Source organism: Otolemur garnettii, unplaced genomic scaffold (genome assembly GCF_000181295.1).
Source record: "Otolemur garnettii isolate 467f Iridium unplaced genomic scaffold, OtoGar3 scaffold00044, whole genome shotgun sequence".
Classification (NCBI taxonomy): domain Eukaryota; kingdom Metazoa; phylum Chordata; class Mammalia; order Primates; family Galagidae; genus Otolemur; species Otolemur garnettii.
The window spans coordinates 2,665,616-2,684,977 of NW_003852439.1; the positions used below are offsets into that span (position 1 = coordinate 2,665,616).

The 19,362-nt window shown below is 44.9% G+C and overlaps 1 protein-coding gene across 1 annotated transcript in view; it reads left to right on the forward strand.

Moving 5' to 3' along the window:
• TMC7 (transmembrane channel like 7) overlaps nt 1-18,414 on the forward strand; it is a 51,247-nt gene extending 32,833 nt beyond the window's left edge. The window contains exons 10-16 of the mRNA XM_012805672.2: nt 3,241-3,358; nt 3,635-3,732; nt 7,209-7,395; nt 11,156-11,286; nt 14,576-14,731; nt 16,120-16,198; nt 18,310-18,414. Of these exons, the coding sequence (XP_012661126.1) occupies nt 3,241-3,358; nt 3,635-3,732; nt 7,209-7,395; nt 11,156-11,286; nt 14,576-14,731; nt 16,120-16,198; nt 18,310-18,414 (874 nt within the window). The remainder of the gene's footprint in view (nt 1-3,240; nt 3,359-3,634; nt 3,733-7,208; nt 7,396-11,155; nt 11,287-14,575; nt 14,732-16,119; nt 16,199-18,309) is intronic.
• The last annotated feature ends 948 nt before the right edge of the window (nt 18,415-19,362 follow it).

The following is a 19,362-nucleotide window of genomic DNA, read 5'->3' on the forward strand; positions in this document are numbered from 1 at the left end:
TTTTTTTTTTTCCCTATTTGTAGAGACAAGGTCTCACTCTTGCTCAGGTTGCTCTTGAACTCCTGAGTTCAGGCAATCCACCCACCTCGACCTCCCAGAGGGCTAGGATTACAGGAGTGAGCTATTGCACCCAGCCTGCATCTTACTTTTTAATGTTTTTTATTTTGGAAATTTTCAAAGGAAAAAATAGTATAACAGACTCCCATGTGTCTATCACGTAGCATTAACCATTCTCGACATTTTGCTAACCTTGTTTTATCCATCCCCCACTCCCACTTTTGCTAGATTGTTTTAAGGACATCTCAGGCAACATGTCATTTTACCTGTAAACACTTCAGTATATCTCTGAGATAATAAGGGATTTTTAAAAAAATACAGTAGAACCTCTGTAAGTTGACCACCAACGGACTCTAAAAACCTGGTCAACCCTAGGCGGCACCTGTGGCTCAGTGAGTAAGGTGCCAGCCCCATATACTGAGGGTGGCAGGTTCAAACCCGGCCCCGGCCAAACTGCAACAACAACAAAAATAGCCAGGTATTGTGGCGGGCACCTGTAGTCCCAGCTACTCAGGAGGCTGAGACAGAGAATCGCCTAAGCCCAAGAGTTGGAGGTTGCTGTGAGCTGGGATGCCATGGCACTCTACCGACGACAAATCGAGAATCTGTCTCAAAAAAACCCCAAAAAACCTGGTCAACATATGGAGGTGGTCAACATCAGGAACTAGGCCTACTCTACTGATACGTACACGTGGTGCCTGTCCACTCTGTAAAAATTAGGCCAACACAGGGAGGTGGTCAGCTCTGGAGGTTCTACTGTATAACCATCATCACACCTGGTCAAATTGAGTCAATCTCCCTGGTGGCCTGGTGGGATGGCAGATGGCTTTTTGTGGTTGATTTGTTCAAGTCAGACCAGAAACTAGATCCGCCTTCTGTGTTTGGTTGTTATGTCACTTAAATCCTTTTTATCGTTGTAAGAATTTTCCCTCCCCTTTTGTGATGCCGTTGGTCTGTGAGGGAAACTGTCATTTATCCTGTGACATACCTCCTATCCTGGATTTCATTCATTGTTTTCTTGGGGTGTGTTTAATTTATTTTTCCATACCCATAGTTTTTGTAAACTACAGTGCAGAATCAGTTTTTATTAGATTCCATTTCATTTCTTAGTTATGGAAACCTCATCAGGAGTGTGTGATGCCCTTTCTACTTGAGGTCACATCAGGGGGCACAGACTTAGTAATAAGCACGGGCAGATGGTTGTGAGTTAAACTTTTCCATTTTTTGATGTTTCTACCTAGTTTTTAATATAAACCAAACAATAGAAAACCATCTTTAAAAAATAACTTTCTGGCTCAGTGCCTGTAGCTCAAGCGACTATGGCACTAGCCACATACAGGAGAGCTGGCAGGTTTGAATCCAGTCTGGGCCCACCAAACAACAATGACAACCACAACCAAAAAATAGCCGGGCGTTATGGTGGGTACTTGTAGTCCCAGCTATTTGGGAGGCTGAGGCAAGAGCATCACTTAAGCCCAGGAGTTGGAGGTTGCTGTGAGTTGTAATGCCACAGCACTCTACCCAGAGCAACAGCTTGAGGCTCTGTCTCAAAAAAAAAAAAAATAAAAAAATAACTTTCCCTCTCTGCTCACCTCTCTTGAATCCATGGGAACAGCTGATGTGCCTCCCTCTTCATGGCCCGGGTGTTCTTGCCAATAAATATTCACACATGTCTAGCTGTCTTCTAAAAATAGGATCCTATCTACGTGATGCCCTACAGCATCCCTTTCTCACTTCTCAGTATATCAGATGCCCCTCAAAGCTGGTACGTGAAAGATTCAGGTCGTTCTTTTTAGGGAAGAGTAGTGTTATCACAGAACTAGGAGTTCTCAGCTTCCTGATCCTTTTTTAAAAATTGTAGTAAAACATAATTTTAACCACTTTAAGTGTACAAGTCAGTAGGATTAGGTACATTCTCAGTGTGGTGCAAGAATCACCACCATGGGTCAGGGTGGTGGCTCACTCCTATAATCCTAGCACTCTGGGAGGCTGAGGCCGGTAGATCACCTGAGCTCAGGAGTATGAGACCAGCGTGAGCAAGAGTGAGACCACATCTCTATTAAAAGTAGAAAAACTAGGCTCGGCGCCCATAGCATAGTAGTTACAACGCCAGCCACATACACCAAGGGTGGTGGGTTTGAACCCAGCCCGGGCCAGCTAAACCACAATGACAACTATAACAACAACAACAAAAATAGCCAGGTATTGTGGTGGGCACCTATAGTCCCAGCTACTCAGGAGGCTGAGGCAAGAGAATCACTTAAGCCCAAGAGTTTGGGGTTGCTGTGAGCTGTGACGCCACGGCACTCCACTGAGGATGACATAGTGTGACTTTGTCTAAAAAAAAAAGTAGAAAAACTAGCCAGGTGTGGTGGAGGGCACCTGTAGTCCTAGCTACTTCTGGAGGCTGAGCTAAGAGGATTGCTTGAGCCTAAGAGTTTGAGGTTGCTGTGAGCAGTGAGGCCAGGGCACTCTATTCAGGGTAGCAGAGAGAGACTCTGTCTTAAAAAAAAAAAAAAGAAAGAAAGAAAGAAAGAAAGGAAAGGAAAGAAGTGCCAGCAGCCATAGCCCTCTGCCAGTACGGACTGTGCAGGGGACTGTACTCTCAGGGTTACCCTCATGGGCACCAGGTTGTGCCTCCTCCTCAGAAATCCAAGAACCAACCAGTCAGGGTCCCTCTGCAGAACTCAGGATTTGAAAACTCATTTATTTTATTTTTTTGAGACAGAATCTCACTTTGTCACCCTTGGTAGAGTGCTGTGGTGTCACAGCTCACAGAAACCTCCAACTCTTGGGCTTAAGCGATTCTCTTGCCTCAGCCTCCTGAGTAGCTGGGACTACAGGTGCCTGGCACAACACCCGGCTATTTTTTGGTTGTAGTTATTGTTGTGTGGCAGGCCCAGACTGGATTTGAACCCACCAGCTCCGGTGTATGTGGCTGGTGCCCTAGCTGCTGAGCTACAGACGCTGAGCCTTATTTTTTAAATATTATAAGTAAAAGAATTAAAAATAAGGAAAGAATCACCACCATCAATCTTCAGAACTTCCCTCATCAGATTCTGAACCCATTTGTGGGTTTGATTTTAAGAAAGGCAGCTCCTGCATTCCTTACCCCCAGTTCCCAAGTCCTGCCTGCCCTGAGGCCTCCTTACCCATCCCCTGTCCTCCTTCTCTTCCCTGAAGGTGTGTCTTTATGCGGCTGGCCACCATCTGTGTGCTGGTGTTCACTCTGGGCTCCAAGATCACGTCCTGTGAGAACAGCACATGTGAACTCTGTGGCTACAACCAGAAACTCTACCCAGTGAGCTGTGGGGCTGGCGCGGGGGGTGTCTGGCTGGGCAGGTCGTTCTGGGGTCCAGTGTTGCGGTCAAGAGAACAGGTGTGAAGCAGCATCTGGCACCATGCCAGGTGCTTTTAAGGGCTTGGAAACTAGTCTGTTCTGAAGCTTCAGAGGCATGTCATGTCAGCTGATGCAGGATCAGCAGGGATGGAGACAGAAGGGCGAGTGTAAGGACCCTGGGAGCTTTCTCTACCTCTGATAGGACCTCTCACTCTCCCTCCTTCTCTTTGGATTCAGTGCTGGGAGACCCAAGTTGGGCAGGAAATGTACAAGCTGATGATCTTCGACTTCATCATTATCTTGGCTGTGACGCTTTTTGTGGATTTTCCCAGAAAGTAAGTGTGAGCAGTGTCCCTCTTATACCTATCCCCTCCCCCTAACACACACAACTGGTGGTCCCCCTTGCAGCCTCTCCGCAGAAAGTGATGGATGACTCCCTGGGAACCACTGACAGCTGGTGACTTGCAGACAGTTCCAGGCCATCACCCTCAGGGTCTATTAGTTGCCTGTCTGAAGGTGGCAAGGAAAGTGGAAATCTGGTTTTTTTTGAGACTAGAGTCTCACTATGTTGCCTGGACTAGCATGCTGTGGTCTCAGCCTAATTCACAGTAACCTCAAACTTCTGGGTTTGAGAAATCCTCTTGCCTCAGCCTTCTGAGCAGCTGGGACTACAGGTGCCTGGGTAACTTTTCTATTTTCAGTAGAGACAGGGGTCTTGCTCTTGCTCAGGCTGGTCTTGAACTTCTGCGCTCAACTGATCCTCCCACCTTGGCCTCTCAGCGTGCTAGTATGATAGGCGTGAGCCACCATGCCCAGCTGGAGAGTAGAAGTGTTATAAACAACACCGGTGTCCAGGAGGATTTACTGAGGATGACTTTCTGCCATCAGCATAGCCAAGGGCACTGTCAGAGTAGACCCCCAGGTGGCAGTGTATGCCACATCTCCTGATCTGGGTTCAAGGCCTCTCCCTGCACCTTGCTGGTCACGGGACCTTCCTCAGGTTATTTAAGCTCTGTGCCTATTCTCACCTGTAGAATCGGGATAGCCATGTGGTGAGGAGTAAATGAGACAATTAACAGAGGTGAAAGCACTGAGAACACCATGGTGCAGAACTCAGCAAAACATCACTGTCACCATCAAGAGGGCCTTTCCTGTGTCACTTCTGTTATTCTCTTCTCCTTTGAGTCTTTTTTTTTTGAGACAGAGTCTTACTATGTTGCCCACATTAGAGTGCTGTGAAATCATAGCTTACAGAAATCTCAAACTCTTGGGCTGAAGCGATTCTCTGGTCTCAGCCTCCCAAGTAGCTAGACTACAGGCGCCTGCCACAATGCCCGGCTATTTTTATTTGTTTGTTTCAGTTGTCATTGTTGATTTTAGCTGGCCCAGGCTGGGTTCGAACCCTCCAGCCTCAGTGGCTGACACCCTACCCACTGAGCTACAGGTACCACCTCTTTTTTTTGTTGAGATAGATTCTCACAATGTTGCCCTGGGTAGAGTGCTGTGGGATCACAGCTCACTGTAATCTCAAACTCTTGGACTCAAGTGATCCTCCTGCCTCAGCCTCCTGAGTAGCTGGGACTATAGGTACTTACCACCGTGCCCAACTAGTTTTTCTGTTTTTAGTAAAGACAGGGTCTTGCTCTTGCTCAGAATGGTTTTGAACTCCTGAGCTCAAGCAATCCACCTGCCTCAGCCTCCCAGATTGCTAGGGTTACAGGCATGAGCCACCGTGCCTACCCGCCTGGAGTCTTGAGTGAAACTTCATTTAACCACTTTTCCCCTGCCCACGCATATATTCCACATGGAGGACCAAGGGCTAGCCCATAAAAATAAACATGAAGAAAAAAAAGTGTTCTTTTTAAAAATTATGCAATATGATGTGATTATGTGCTTATTTAAAATTAACATATTTAGAATTTAAATAAATACAGAAGTCTGGAGAACAGTGGGCGTTCTCATTTATGACTACATCTCCTATCTCCTAATTCCTCAATACCATGCTACTCCTCAGAGGTAGCCACTGTTAACACTTTGGGATAGATCCAGCAGCCCTTCAAGATAAAAACACCATCTTATTGCAAATATTCTTGCTCTCCCCTCACTAAATAGGGCCAACAGAGCATCCACATTCAGTCGTGGTATACTTTCTTTTTTTTCTACAAAAAAATATCATGAACAAACTTTCATGTCAGGACACAGAGATCTTCCTCTTGCATTTAATTTGTTTTGTTTTGTTTTGAGACACAGTCTCACTCTATTGGCCCAGGCTAGAGTGCCCTGACATTAGCCTTGATCACAGCAACCTCAAACTCTTGGGTTCAAGCGATCCCTCTACCTCACCCTCCCACGTAGCTGGGACTTCTGGCACCTGCCACAATCCCCAGCTCATTTTTCTATTTTTGGTAGAGATGGGGTCTCTCTCTTGCTCAGGGTGGCCTTAAACTCTTTTTTCTTTTGGAGACAGAGTCTCACTATGCCACCCTTGGTAGTGTGCTATGGCGTCATAGCTCACAGCAACCTCCAACTCTTGGGCTTAAGCGATTCTCTTGCCTTAACCTCCCAAGTAGCTGGGACTACGCCCAACTATTTTTTTTGTTGCAGTTGCCATTGTTGTTTAGCTGGCCCAGGCTGGTTTGAACCTTACTGGACAGAGAGATGAATACCAGATTAGGAGCATGCCCATGAACCCTGGCTCTACCACTTACAAGCCATGAATAACTGGAATTGATTGTACCTTACCTGTACTAACTCATGAAATCATCAGTTACCCTATGATATATTGAACCAGCCTCGGTATATGTGGCCAACACCATAACTACTGTGCTATATGGGCACCACACTAGGCCTTGAACTCTTGACCCCAGTGGATCTTCCCACTTCAGCCTCTCAGAGTGCTAGGGTTACAGGCCACCTCACTTGGCCTCCTCATTCATTTTAAAGACTGTATAATCTATAGTTATTTATCAATCAAGTCCCTACTGATGGGCACTCAGGTTGCCTCTGGTATTTTTGCTGATCTATGCCAATGCCAGTGAACACCTATGTATGTCTGTCTTACACCTTATATGTAAGTCCCCTTGCCATAGGACTTCTGAAGGAAGCTTCTGGGACTCTGGGAGGTGGCATTGCTAGGTGGAGGGCCCTCGTAAGCCACTTTCCATGCAGATGCAGGGTACTTTTTGTCATAAATAGCAAGCCTGGAGTCCAGGGTGAAGAGGCCTCCCTTGTCATTTATTCCCACCACAACCCTGTAAGGTAGGTTGTATTGTAATCCTGCCCTCCACGTGCCTGATGAGAAACATGAAGAAGTCAAAGAACTTGTACTGAGCTGTGGGTCTCAGACCTGGACTCCGAGTGAGTCCAGAGTTCACTATAGTTTACGTCTTTAAGACATATGCACTTTCCATGAGAAACACGCATGGAAGTGGCCCTGATTTTGTGGATGCGGTTCAGTGTCTCCTGTTGGCAGACACTGGGAGCCCGGGTAAAAAATTGTCTGGGTTGGGTGCAGTGGCTCACACCTGTAACCTGGCACTCTGGGAGACCAAGGCAGGTGGATTGGTTGAGCTCAGGAGTTTGAGATCAGCCTGAGCAAGAGTGAGACCCTGTCTTTACTAAAAATAGAAAAACTAGCTGGGCATTGAGGTGGGCACCTGTAGTCCCAGCTACTCAGGAGGCTGAGGCAGGAGGATTGCTTAAGCCCAAGAGTTTGAGGTTGCTGTGAGCCATGGCACTCTACCAAGGGTGACAGAGTGAGAGTCTGTCTCAAAAAAAAAAACAACAAAGTAATTGTCTGATTTGTTTCCAGGCTCCTGGTGACCTACTGTTCCTCGTGGAAGCTGATTCAGTGCTGGGGGCAGCAGGAGTTTGCCATTCCTGATAATGTCCTGGGGATCGTTTATGGGCAAACCATTTGCTGGATTGGGGCCTTTTTCTCACCTCTTCTTCCTGCTATTGCAACCTTGAAATTCATTATCATCTTTTATGTGAAAGAGGTAAGGAGAAGGGGAAAGTGGGAGGTCAGATTCTGGATCATTCTTCACCTTTATGTTTGGAACCTACCCCACATCCCGCAAGACATGTTAAAATTGCATCCTGTGGGCGGTGCCTGTGGCTCAAAGGAGTAGAGCGCCAGCCCTATATACCAGAGGTGGCGGGTTCCAACCCGGCCCTGGCCAAAAAAAAAAAAAAGAAAAAAATTGCATCCCTTATTCAAAACATATTTTTTATCCTGGAAAGATTCTTAATGATTTTTTCATGTTTTTATAATTTTGTGTTTCATTAAGAATTGTTTTGATCCTGTGATATAAATGTTGTTTTCTTTTTTATATAACTGTCTAAAATAGTTACGTCACAGTGGCATTTAAAGAAACATTTGTTAATTTCTCTTTTGTAATTTTCTGTTTGGGTTTTGGAGCCAATGCATTTATTTTCAGGTCTCAGTGATTTGGTAGGCCCTTGAAACAGCCCATAGCTCTTAGGCATTGTGCCAGAACTAAGTGCTTTAATGTATGAACTTGGCCTTGAAGATGAATGGCTCATCTGGGCTTTTAACCTAAGTTCTTTCCTCTTTATTATCGAGAGGCAATACATTTTCACTAGTAAGCATTTAAATAATGCAGATACATACATAGTTACTTCTGTACCTTCTTCCAGAAGTATCCTGTGTTATTGATTACTTATTATGCCTCACCCTGAAAATTCAAGAAATGAAAATAATAATAATGTTAATAATCATGATATGGCAACAATAGCAGATTCGATAACAATACCATATTTCCCCATTCTGCCCCCATTTTATGTAGATTATCATGCAGAGCTTACATTCTCCCTGTGAAGAGTTAAAAAAACATTAGGAAGTGGAAGTTCAGAGAGGTTAAGTAACTGGTCCAAGGTCATACTGCTTATAAGTGACTCCTAGGATTTGAACCCAGGTTTATCTCGCTCCAGAGCCCAACCTCTTAATCCAGTAAGCAAGGACTTGAACTGGACCAGAATTTCTCTACCCAGATGTTTTGGCCTTTGGAGAATGGTCTAATGGTTTCATTTGTAAACTTCAATTGGATAAAGTTGTCCAAGGAGAAAGTGATGTAAGAAAGCTCATAGGTTCCATTTCACCTGTTAGAAGAAAAAAAAAAAGAAAGAAAGCTCATAGGAACTTTTTCCTCCTTTGCAGAAAATATTGGTTAGCCTGTGGTCTCCCAGTGTTATCAGAGTAAAGACAGCGTGGGCTGATGACAGTGCTCACTCGGGACACTCACGCCAGGCCTGTCCTGCCAGCCAGCTGCCCCCAAGCAGGGTACCAAGTGTCCCTGCTACTCAATGTCTTCTGCGTCACAGTATGTTCTGGCCTCGGTTAATGCCCTTCCCAGAAATACAACTTTTTAAAATATTGAGAAATTGTGTGCTGTTACTGTGCTCTTCTCCTCCTCTCCACCTGATACTGCCTTCACACAGTCATTCCCTCAGTGGAAATATGTATTTTTTTTCTTGGTTGCAGTTTGCCTGGGGCCAGGTTTGAACTTGCCACTCTCCATATATGGGGCCAGCACCCCACTTACTGAGCCACAGGTGCCGCCCGGAAATATGTATTTTTAGTATATGGAAAAATATCTGTACTTGTAAACCATTCAAGCAAAATACCTCTTAATTTGGTATACAGGGTGTCCATAAAGTACATGCACAATTTAAAATAGACAGCCTTTTTTTTTTTTTTGAGACAGAGTCTCACTTTGTCAGCCTCGGTAGAGTGCCATGGCATCACTGCTCGCAGCAACCTCAAATTCTTGGGCTTAAGTGATTCTCTTGCCTCAGCCTCCCAAGTAGCTGGGACTACAGGTGCCTGCCACAGAGCCCAACTATATTTTGGTTGTAGTTGTCATTGCTGTTTGGCAGGTCAGGGCTGGATTCGAACCCACCACCTTTGGTGCCCTCACCACTGAGCTACAGGCGCCAAGCCAGACAACTATTTTAAATTATAATGAACTAAATTTCATGGACACCCTATATTAGGGAAGACCCATTTATACAGATTTAAACTCCTATAAAGAATAAAGTTCTTTTTGGAGACAGCCTCTCTCTCTGTGGCCCTGGGTAGAGTGCCATGGCATCATCATAGCTCACAGCAACCTCAAACTCTTAGGCTCAAGAGTTCCTCTTGCCTCGGTTTTTCCATTTTTTTTTTAGTAGAGAAGGGGTCTTGCTCTTGCTCAGGCTGGTCTTAAACTCTTGAGCTCAAGCAATCTGCCCACCTCGGCCTCCCAGAGTGCTAGGATTACAGGTATGAGGCACCGTGCTCTGCTAAAGAATACATTTTTTAGGCTCGGCGCCTATAGCTCAACCGGCTAAGGCGCCAGCCACGTACACCTAGGGTGGCGGGTTCGAGTCCCCAGCCCGGACCCGCCAAACAACAATGACAGCTGCAACCAAAAAAATAGCCAGGCGCTGTGGCGGGCGCCTGTGGTCCCAGCTACTTGGGAGGCAGAGGCAGGAGACTCGCTTGAGCCCAGGAGTTGGAGGGTGCTGTGAGCTGTAATGCCACAGCACTCTACCCAGGGGGACAGCTTGAGGCTCTGTCTCAAAAAAAAAAAAAAAAAAAGAATACATTTTTTAAAAACGTAAATGCTCATACTATACAGAGTTCTGCAATCTACCATTAGCATTTCACAGCCACACAAGCACGTAAAACTGTCTCTCATCCTTCCTTGGGGCTGTATGGTGTTCCATTGTATGGAGGTCCTATTTTTTATTTTTTCTTGATTTTTTAGAGATGCGGTCTCACTCTTGCTCAGGCTGGTCTCAAACTCTTGAGCTCAAGTAATCACCCATCTCAGCCTCCCAGAGTGCCAGGATTGCAGTCATGAGCCACCTTGCCCGGCCTATTTTTTCTCTTTTAGGTTCTCACTCTCTTGCTCAGGCTGGAGTACAGTTATATCATCATAGCTCACTGCTATGAGCCCAAATTTCTGGGCTCAAGGGATTCTCCCACCTCTGCCTCTGTAGTAGCTGGGACTGCAAGCATGTGTCACCGTGCTTGGCTAATTTAAAACAAATATTTTTTTTTAGAAAGCTGGGCATGGTGGTTCATGCCTGTAATCTTATCACTCTGGGAGGCCAAGGCAGGTGGATAGCTTGAGCTCACAAGTTCAAGACCAGCCTGAGCAAAAATCGAGACCTCTTTTTTTCTAAAAATAGAAAAAACTGAGGCAAGAGGATCACTTGAGCCCAAGAGTTGAAGGTTGCTATGAGCTATGATGATGCCATGGCACTCTACCCAGGGCAACAGCTTGAGACTCTGTCTCAAAAAAAAAAAATTTGTGTGTGTGTGTGTAGAGATAGGCTCTGACTATGTTCCCCGGGCTGTTCTCAAATGCCCATCCTCAAGCAATCCTTCTGCCTCCTCAAAATATTGGGATTATAGGCATGACCACCATGCTTCACCTTGACTTTAACCTGCTGAATCCCTACCAGTAGCTATTTGGATTGCTTCTGGTTATTCCCTGTTACTAGTGACTGCGGCAGGAAACAACCTCTCAGATGTTTCTGCTCGTTTTCCTTTCTATTTCATCAGCATGAATTCCCCATAATTATAGTCTGGATTAAACATTTTTTTCTTTTTGATTTATATTGCGGGACTACTCTCTAGAAAGGTTAGACCAATTTATGTTCTCGCCGTAATACATGAACATGCTGATTTCACTTTGTGGAAGCTGTACTTACTGGTCTTAATGTATTTCTTTCCTTTTCTTCCCTTAGCTGAGTCTTCTTTATACCTGCAGACCCTCCCCCAGGCAGTTCAGAGCGTCCAATTCTAATTTCTTCTTCCTGTTGGTATTGTTGATCGGGCTGTGTTTGGCAATAATACCTCTGACAATCAGCATGTCACGGTAAATATGGCTTTGTTTTCTAGAACATTTCCTGGCCTCTTGACCTGTTCCTCTATTATGTTAAAGAGTCCATTGCTTACTTTATTGGCTTTTCTCATGGTGTTCTACCTGCAGAGATTGACAAGTCCCTCATGGCTGGAATGTCTTGGTCTACTTCTACTTGGGTATCACTGTTTCCTGGGCTAGAGTGCAGTGGCATCATCATAGCTCACTACAACCTCAAACTCCTAGGTTCAAGCGATCCTCATGCCTTAGCCTTCCAAGTAGCTGGGACTATAGGTGCCCACCATAAAGCCCAGATAATTTTTCTATATTTTAGAGACAGGGTCTTGCTCTTGCTCAGGCAAGCCTCGAACTCGTGAGCTCAAGTAATCCACCCACCTCAGCCTCCCAGAGTGCAAGGATTACAGGCATGATCCACCTTACCCAGACAACTCTGATTTCTTTAAAATAAGGACTGAGATGGGACACACAGCCTGAGCTAAAAGCAAGACCCTGTCTCTACTAAAAATAGAAAAACTGAGGCAAGAAGATCTCTTGAGCCCAAGAGTTGGAGGTTGCTGTGAGCTATGACACCATAGTACTCTACCCAGTGGGACAGCTTGGATTCTGTCTCAAAAAACAAAATAATAAAATAAGGAATGCATTCACATAGCAAAAATTCAAAATTTATAAAAGAAAATATGATGAAAATTCATTTTTTAATTCTATTTGTCAACTACTTAGTTTTTTTTTAGAGACAGAGTCTCACTATGTCGCCCTCAGTAGAGTGATGTGGCGTCACAGCTCACAGCAACCTGAAGTTCTTGGGCTCAGGCAATTCTCTTGCTTCAGCCTCTGAGTATCTGGAACTACAGGTGCCCGCCACAACACCCAGCTATTTTTTTTTGCTGCAGTTTGGCTGGGGTGGGGTTCAAACCTGCTACCCTCAGTAGATGGGGCTGGTGTCTTACCCACTGAGCCACAGGTGCTGCCCAGCAACCTCTAACTCTATTCTCTTGCCTCAGCCTCCCCAGTAGCTGGGACTACAGGCTCCCACCACAACGCCTGGCTATTTTTTGGTTGTAGTTGTCATTGTTGTTTGGCAGGCCTGGTCTGGATTCGAACCCGCCAGCTCCAGTGTATGTGGCTGTCACCCTAGCCACTGAGCTACAGGTACGGAGCCTACAGTACTTAGTTTTTTCCTGGGAGACACCCATCTCCTCATTTCTCTCTCTTTTCTCTCTCAGTAGTCCTTTAGAATTCCACGGTATGAAGGACTATAAATTCTTCATCTATTTCCTTAAACTATATTTAGCTTAATTCTAGGAATTTATTTTTATCTCTACGTATAAGTAGGGTTGCAATGGAAAATCTTAAACATAAACCTTTGGGATGTGGATTCAGGCAATTCTTTCAGGTCTTAATTTTAGTGTTTTTCCATTGTAATTTTCTTTTTTTTACTGTTTTTTATTTTCAAAAACTTGAAAATAAACTTGAAAAAAACAGCAACAGTGAAACTCATATACTCTTTAACAGGACATCCTGTTCACATTTTGCTACGTAGTTGTCCCTCAATATCCTTAGGGAACTGGTTCCAAAACATCCTCGCACATACCAAACTCCAGAGGCTCAAGTTTCTGACATAAAATGGCAGAGTATTTGCATATAATTTATGCACATCCTTTTATATACTTTAAATCATCTCTAGATTATTTGTAACACCTAATGTAACAATGTAAATCTCTATAGTTGTTATACTACTGGTTTTTATTTGTAATTTTTATTGTTGTATTGGTGTTTTTTAATAGGTTTTCATTTTTTCTAATTTTTTTTTGTTTTTTTGAGAGAGAGTCTCACTATGTTGCCTTCGGTAGAGTGCCATGACATCACAGCAACCTCCAACTCTTAGGCTTAAGGGAGTCTCTTGCCTCAGCCTCCCAGGTAGCTGGGACTACAGGCACCCACCAGAATGTCCGGCTATTTTTTGTGGCAGTTGTCATTGTCATTTAGCTGGCCTGGGTCAGGTTCGAACTGGCTCCCTTGGTGTTATGTGGCTGGCACTGTAAGCACTGTGCTACGGGTGCCAAGCCTTTTCTAATATTTTTCATCTAAGATTGGTTGAATCTGCTGATGCAGTACCTGCAGACTTGGAGGATTGATTATGTGTTATATATAACATATACAGTAGACCCTCCATAGATGACCGCCTTCCTACACTGACCGCCTCCTTAGGTTGACCTAAGTTTCATAGACCAGACACGCACCCCATGTACGTACCGACTGTTTTTCATGGAGCCTCACTTTCCCAAGTACCACAGTAGGCCTGGTTCCTTAGGTTGACCACCTCTGTAGGTTGATGGGTTTGTTACAGTCCTTTGGGTGGTCAATTTACGGAGGTTCTTCTGTATGCCCTTTTTTTTTTTTGGATGATGAACATTTGAAATTAAATTGTAGGCACCATAACCTTTCACTCCTAAGTACATCTGTAGGCAGTTCCTAAGAACATGCTCCTTCATGTGTAGCCATAATAACATATTCTACTTGAGAAAATTAATACTAATACATTCCTGCCATTTCCAAATTTCTCCAATTATCTTAAAATAGTCTCATATAGCTGAATTTTAAAAATAACAATCAGGTTCTACCCATTGCTCTCATTTGTTGTATCTCCTTAATTTCTTTTAATCTTCCAGTCTTTGAGGAGTGCAGGCAAATTTCTGCATTCTAAATTAAGAGATCAGAGAATAGAATGCCCACATCCTGGATTTGTCTGTTTTCTTTGTTTTGTTTTGTTTTGAGACAGAGTCTCGCTATGTCACTCTTGGTAGAGTGCCGTGGCATCACAGCTCACAGGAACCTCAAAATCTTGGGCTTAAGTGATTCTCTTGCCTCAGCCTCCCTAGTAGCTGGGACTACAGGTGCCCACCACAGTGCCCAGCTATTTTTTGTGTTGCAGTTGTCATTGTTGTTTTATCTGGCCCAGGCCAGGTTCGAACCCGCCAAACTTGGTGTATGTGGCCGGTGCTGTAACCACTGTGCTATGGCTACTGCCTATGATTTGTCTGTTTTCTTGTAGTGTCATTTAACTTGCTCTTCCATCCTGAATTTCCACTAAACTGGAAATTAGGGCTAGAGAGTTGATGACATTTCACAGCAAGTATTTTTGACTAGAATAATCCAGAAGGCCCAGAAGGTCAGGTAGTTCTTTGTAAGCCATTGTTAGCAAAATGTTCTGGGTGTTCAGAGGTGAGACATTCAACCTGTGCTGGACACCTCATTCTGAGCCTCTTGGTCCATGTCCTGGCAGCATCCCGTCCTCTAAGGCCTGTGGACCATTCACCAACTACAATACCACCTGGGAGGTCATCCCCCAGACGGTGAGCACCTTCCCCAGCTCACTGCAATCCTTGGTCCATGGCATCACGTCAGAAGCCTTTGCAGTTCCTTTCTTCATGATCATCTGGTGAGTGAGAAGCACCTGGACCCTGGCAAGTATTTCACCTGAGGCACGTGGGCTCCTCCCAGTGGGAAATTGGTGGGGAGGGGGGAACATGCTGAACTTGTCAAGTTACTCAGCTTCTCTGAGCCTCGCTTTCCCATCTCTAAAATGGGTATAATAGTCGCTCTTTCAGAGGGTCTTTGAGCAGATTCAGACAGATCACATGTAAGGCACTTAGCCCAATGCCTGGCTTGTAAAAACTCAATAAACGTTGCCTATTGTTAACACTACTGATTATTCACAAAATCACCTGCTCATTGAAAAGAAATAGATTACTGGACAGAGAGATGAATACCAGATTAGGAGCATGCCCATGAACCCTGGCTCTACCACTTACAAGCCATGAATAACTGGAATTGATTGTACCTTACCTGTACTAACTCATGAAATCATCAGTTACCCTATGATGTATTGATAGATGTTATTACAATACAACCCCACCATCTTGCAAGAAGTGGGCCAGAAAAAAAAAAGCATCTGTAAAAAGGCAGGATACCTCTGATGAGATTAATTAAATGACTCAGGGGAAGCTGTGCAGCTACTGAGCCTGGAATTCACAGGATCTGGGGGTTCCAGCGGCTCACCCTAATCATTTCATCCCAGCTGTCGTTTGGCTGGCGCCACCTGGTGGCAGTTAATCTGATCTGACTTTGGTGTCTGTGGAGGCCGTTTTTTTGTAGCTTGCAGGGACTTCCAGGAGAATGTTATGGATATCAGTTTTTCCAGGATCTCCTGGTTACTTGGCTCTCATTTCATTAGTCTTGTGCGTTCATATTGGACTGGAAACCCACTCTCCTTTAGTAAAGGAGGTTGCCTAATGTTTTTCACAGGGGCCTGCCCCACGCCACTGGCCCCTCTCACCAAAGATAATAACTTCAACGACCTGCATTTGAGAGCCGGGCCCCGCACAGAAGACATGAACTAGTTTTTAATGGCTTTTAATCAAAGTAGTATTATCTCAAGCTTGCAAACACTGGGGTTTACTACATTTTCCCCATTTTACAGAAGAGGAAACAAGCCTGGAGCTTCCACAGTGATCATCCACATGTTAATTATCTGCCCAGCTGGTTTAGAGACCATCTGCCTCTCATTCTGTACTCGCCATCAACAACTTCTAATATTTACTCACAACCAAGGCTTACATCAGACTCTCCTGCCACTGGCAAAAAAATAAATAACTCCACTGGCTGTTTTTCACACTCTCTACTTGGGAGAAATGAGAAATGAGGGTGTTCTTTTTTTTTTTTTTCTAACAAAAGTAAAACTGGTCCAGGCAAAATGTGTTACGTTGTTTCTCTAGTGGCCTTCAAATAAGCCCAACTTCTTCATGACCTGTCTGTCTTGTGTTGCAGCCTCGTTATGTTTTACTTCATCGCCCTCGCCGGGGCACACAAACGGGTGGTCGTCCAGCTCCGAGAGCAGCTGTCCCTGGTAAGGAAGCATAGGCCCAGAGAACCATGGCTAGGGCCATTTAATCCAGGTCATCATTTGAGAAGTGACACTTTTCACCAGGAGGGAGCAGAATTGCTGTGGCCCTCTTTCACCACCGTCTCTCTAAAACACCGCTTTCAGTCTTAGCCACCTCCAGCTTCGTTCATTCACTGACTCATCTATCTCTTCAACATATACAGTAGAACCTCTGTAAGTTGGCCACCCATGGGACTGTAACAAGCTGGTCAACGTAAGGAACTAGGCCTACTGTACTGACATGTACATGGGGTACATGTCCAGTCTATAAAAATTAGGTCAACTTAAGGAGGTAGTCAACTATAGGGGTGGTCCTACTGTATATTGAGCACCTACTATGTGCTCTGTATGGTGGGAGGTGCTGGGATACACTGGTGACATGAGAGACAAAGGTAGAGTGAGAAGTTGATATAGATGGTGCCTGCAGAAGGCCTCTTTAGGCCAGGTCCAGTGGCTCACACCTGTAATCCTCGCACTCTGGGAGGCTGAAGTGGGTGGACTGCCTGAGTTCAGGAGTTTGAAACCATCCTGAGCAAGAGTGAGACCCTGTCGCTACTAAAAATAGAAAAACTAGCCAGGTGTTGTGTCAGACACCTATCATCCCAGCTGCTTGGAAGGCTGAGAGAAGGGGATTGCTTGAGCCCATCATTTGAGGTTGTTGTGAGGTATGATGCCACAGCACTCTAGCCAGGGCAGAGATTGAGATGCCATCTCAAAAAAAGAAAAATAAAAAAAAGGACCTCTTTAAGGAACCAATTATTTGGAAGTCCTAATTAGGCAATTAGGCATGAGAGTGATAATCTAGGCACTTCTGGGGCCAGGATGGACAGAGAGAGGCAGCTGGAGGCTGGTGAGTGATGGAAGAAACAAATTGACATTGTAGTATCAGCCAGAATCATAGCATAGCCTAAGGGTCTGTAAGAAGTTTGGCTTTTATTATGCATGTGATGGGAAGCCACTGGAGGGTGTTAAGTGCAAGTCTAATGTGCATTTTTTTTTTTTTTATGGAAACAGAGTTTCATTCTGCTGCCTAGGCTAGAGTGCCAGGGTGTCAGCCTAGATCACAGCAACCTCAAACTCCTGGATTCAAGCGATCCTCCTGCCTCAGCCTTCTGAGTAGGTAGAACTATAGGCATCCGCCACAATGCCTGGCTGTTTTTTTCAATTTTTTTTTTTTGAGACAAAGCCTCAAGCTGTCCCCCTGGGTAGAGTGCCGTGGCATCACGCTCACAACCACCTCCAACTCCTGGGCTCAAGCGAGTCTCCTGCCTCCACCTCCCAAGTAGCTGGGACCACAGGCGCCCGCCACAACGCCCGGCTATTTTTTGGTTGTAGCCGTCATTGTTGTTTTGGCGGGTCCGGGCTGGGGACTCGAACCCGCCACCTTAGGTGTACGTGGCTGGCGCCTTAGCCGGCTGAGCTATAGGCGCCGAGCCGTTTTTTTCAATTTTTAGTAGAGATGGGGTCTCTCTCTTGCTCAGACTGGTCTCAAATTCCTTACTTAAAATGATCTCTGGCCTCTTCCTCCCAGAGTGCTAGGATTACAGGCATTAGCCATCTGAGCCACTGTACCTGGCCTTATGTGCATCTTTTTTAAAAAAAGCATTAGTAGGGCCGGGCATGGTGGCTCATGCCTATAATCCCAGCACTTGGAGGCCAAGGCAGGTAGATTGCCTGAGCTCACAGGTTCGAGACCAGCCTAAGACAGAGCAAGACCTCATCTAAAAATAGCCAGGCATTGTGGTGGGTGCCTATAGTCCCAGCTACTTAGAAGGCTGGGGCAAGAGGAACGCTGAGCCCAAGAGTTTAAGGTTACCATGAGCTATGACACCATGACACTCTACCAAGGGTGACTGAGTGAAACTCTGTCTCAAAATAAATAAATAAATAAATAAAAAGCATTAGTCCTATAGAGATAGCAGGCTGGGAAAGGGACACAGTGGAAAGAGGCAGACCAGATCAGAAGCCATTATGATAGTCCAGTGGTTAGAATCTCTAGCTCTGAGTCTGGAAGATAGTTAAGAGATTTATTTCAAACATATTAAGTGTACTTTTGACCTCATTTCTTTTTCCAGGAAAGTCGTGATAAACGCTACCTAATCCAGAAACTAACAGAAGCCCAAAGGGACATGAGGAACCAACCAGCAAAGACCGATGAGGAACCCATGAGCATAGACTGAGCAGCCATTGGTGCAGCCTGTTGCTTCTCAGCTGACCCACTGGCTCTGTCAAGTCTACAAAGTCCACTGGGGGTTTCAGTGGAAATTTTAAAATATATTTTTGCAGTTTAGGCTCTTCCTGAGCGTGGCTCCATATGTGTACCTGTGTTTACCAAACCCAGCCCTTAGGAAAGGTCATGACTTCGAAAACCAGGGCAAACCTGAGCCTTTGCCTGGAGGCCAGCACTCAGTTGATGACTCTACCATTAACTTATTAAGTTATTCAGGCTTTTACAAGACTTGAGGAGAGACTTCTCTGTTTTTTAAGGGCTTATTGGTGTCATCTTTTAAAGTTAGCATTAGAGCTTATTGTTCACAAGGATGGATTATTTCTTGTGAACCATGTTGTAGGGGTTTACGCTGAGGAATATTCCTTAAGAAGCAGTGACCCTTTTGAATGGCTTGGCTGACTTAAAACCAAACCTGATTTTTTTTTTTTTACTGAGCAGAAGTCCTTGAATAATGAGGTTGGAAACAAATGGTGAGAATATGAAAGGACGGTTATGTTATTTCAGCTCATAGTAGTAGTAATAGGAAATAGAAATCCCATCCCCACTATGTGAATAGTCCTTGGATGCCCTGGATTAAGCCTCAGGAGGAAGGGAATTGCTGCAGCAAGGCTGTTTGGATTTTTAGCTTTCGGAGCATTTTGCTGTAGCCTCATTTATTACTCAGGGGAAAACTGTCTTTAGGGGTTTAGTTATTCATAAGCCTTCAGTTCCCATCTAGTCCTGAGTTCTCAGACTTGAAGAGGACCCAGTGCCTTCAAAATTAAGAAACAGGCAAAGTTTGTCTCTCAGCCTTCCAAATGCCATTTCCCCTCCTGGTCTACACTGAGGCCTTCATTTCTGAAGGACACTTAGCATTTCAGAGCCAGGCTGGAAAGGGCAGTTTGACACTGGAGCTGAG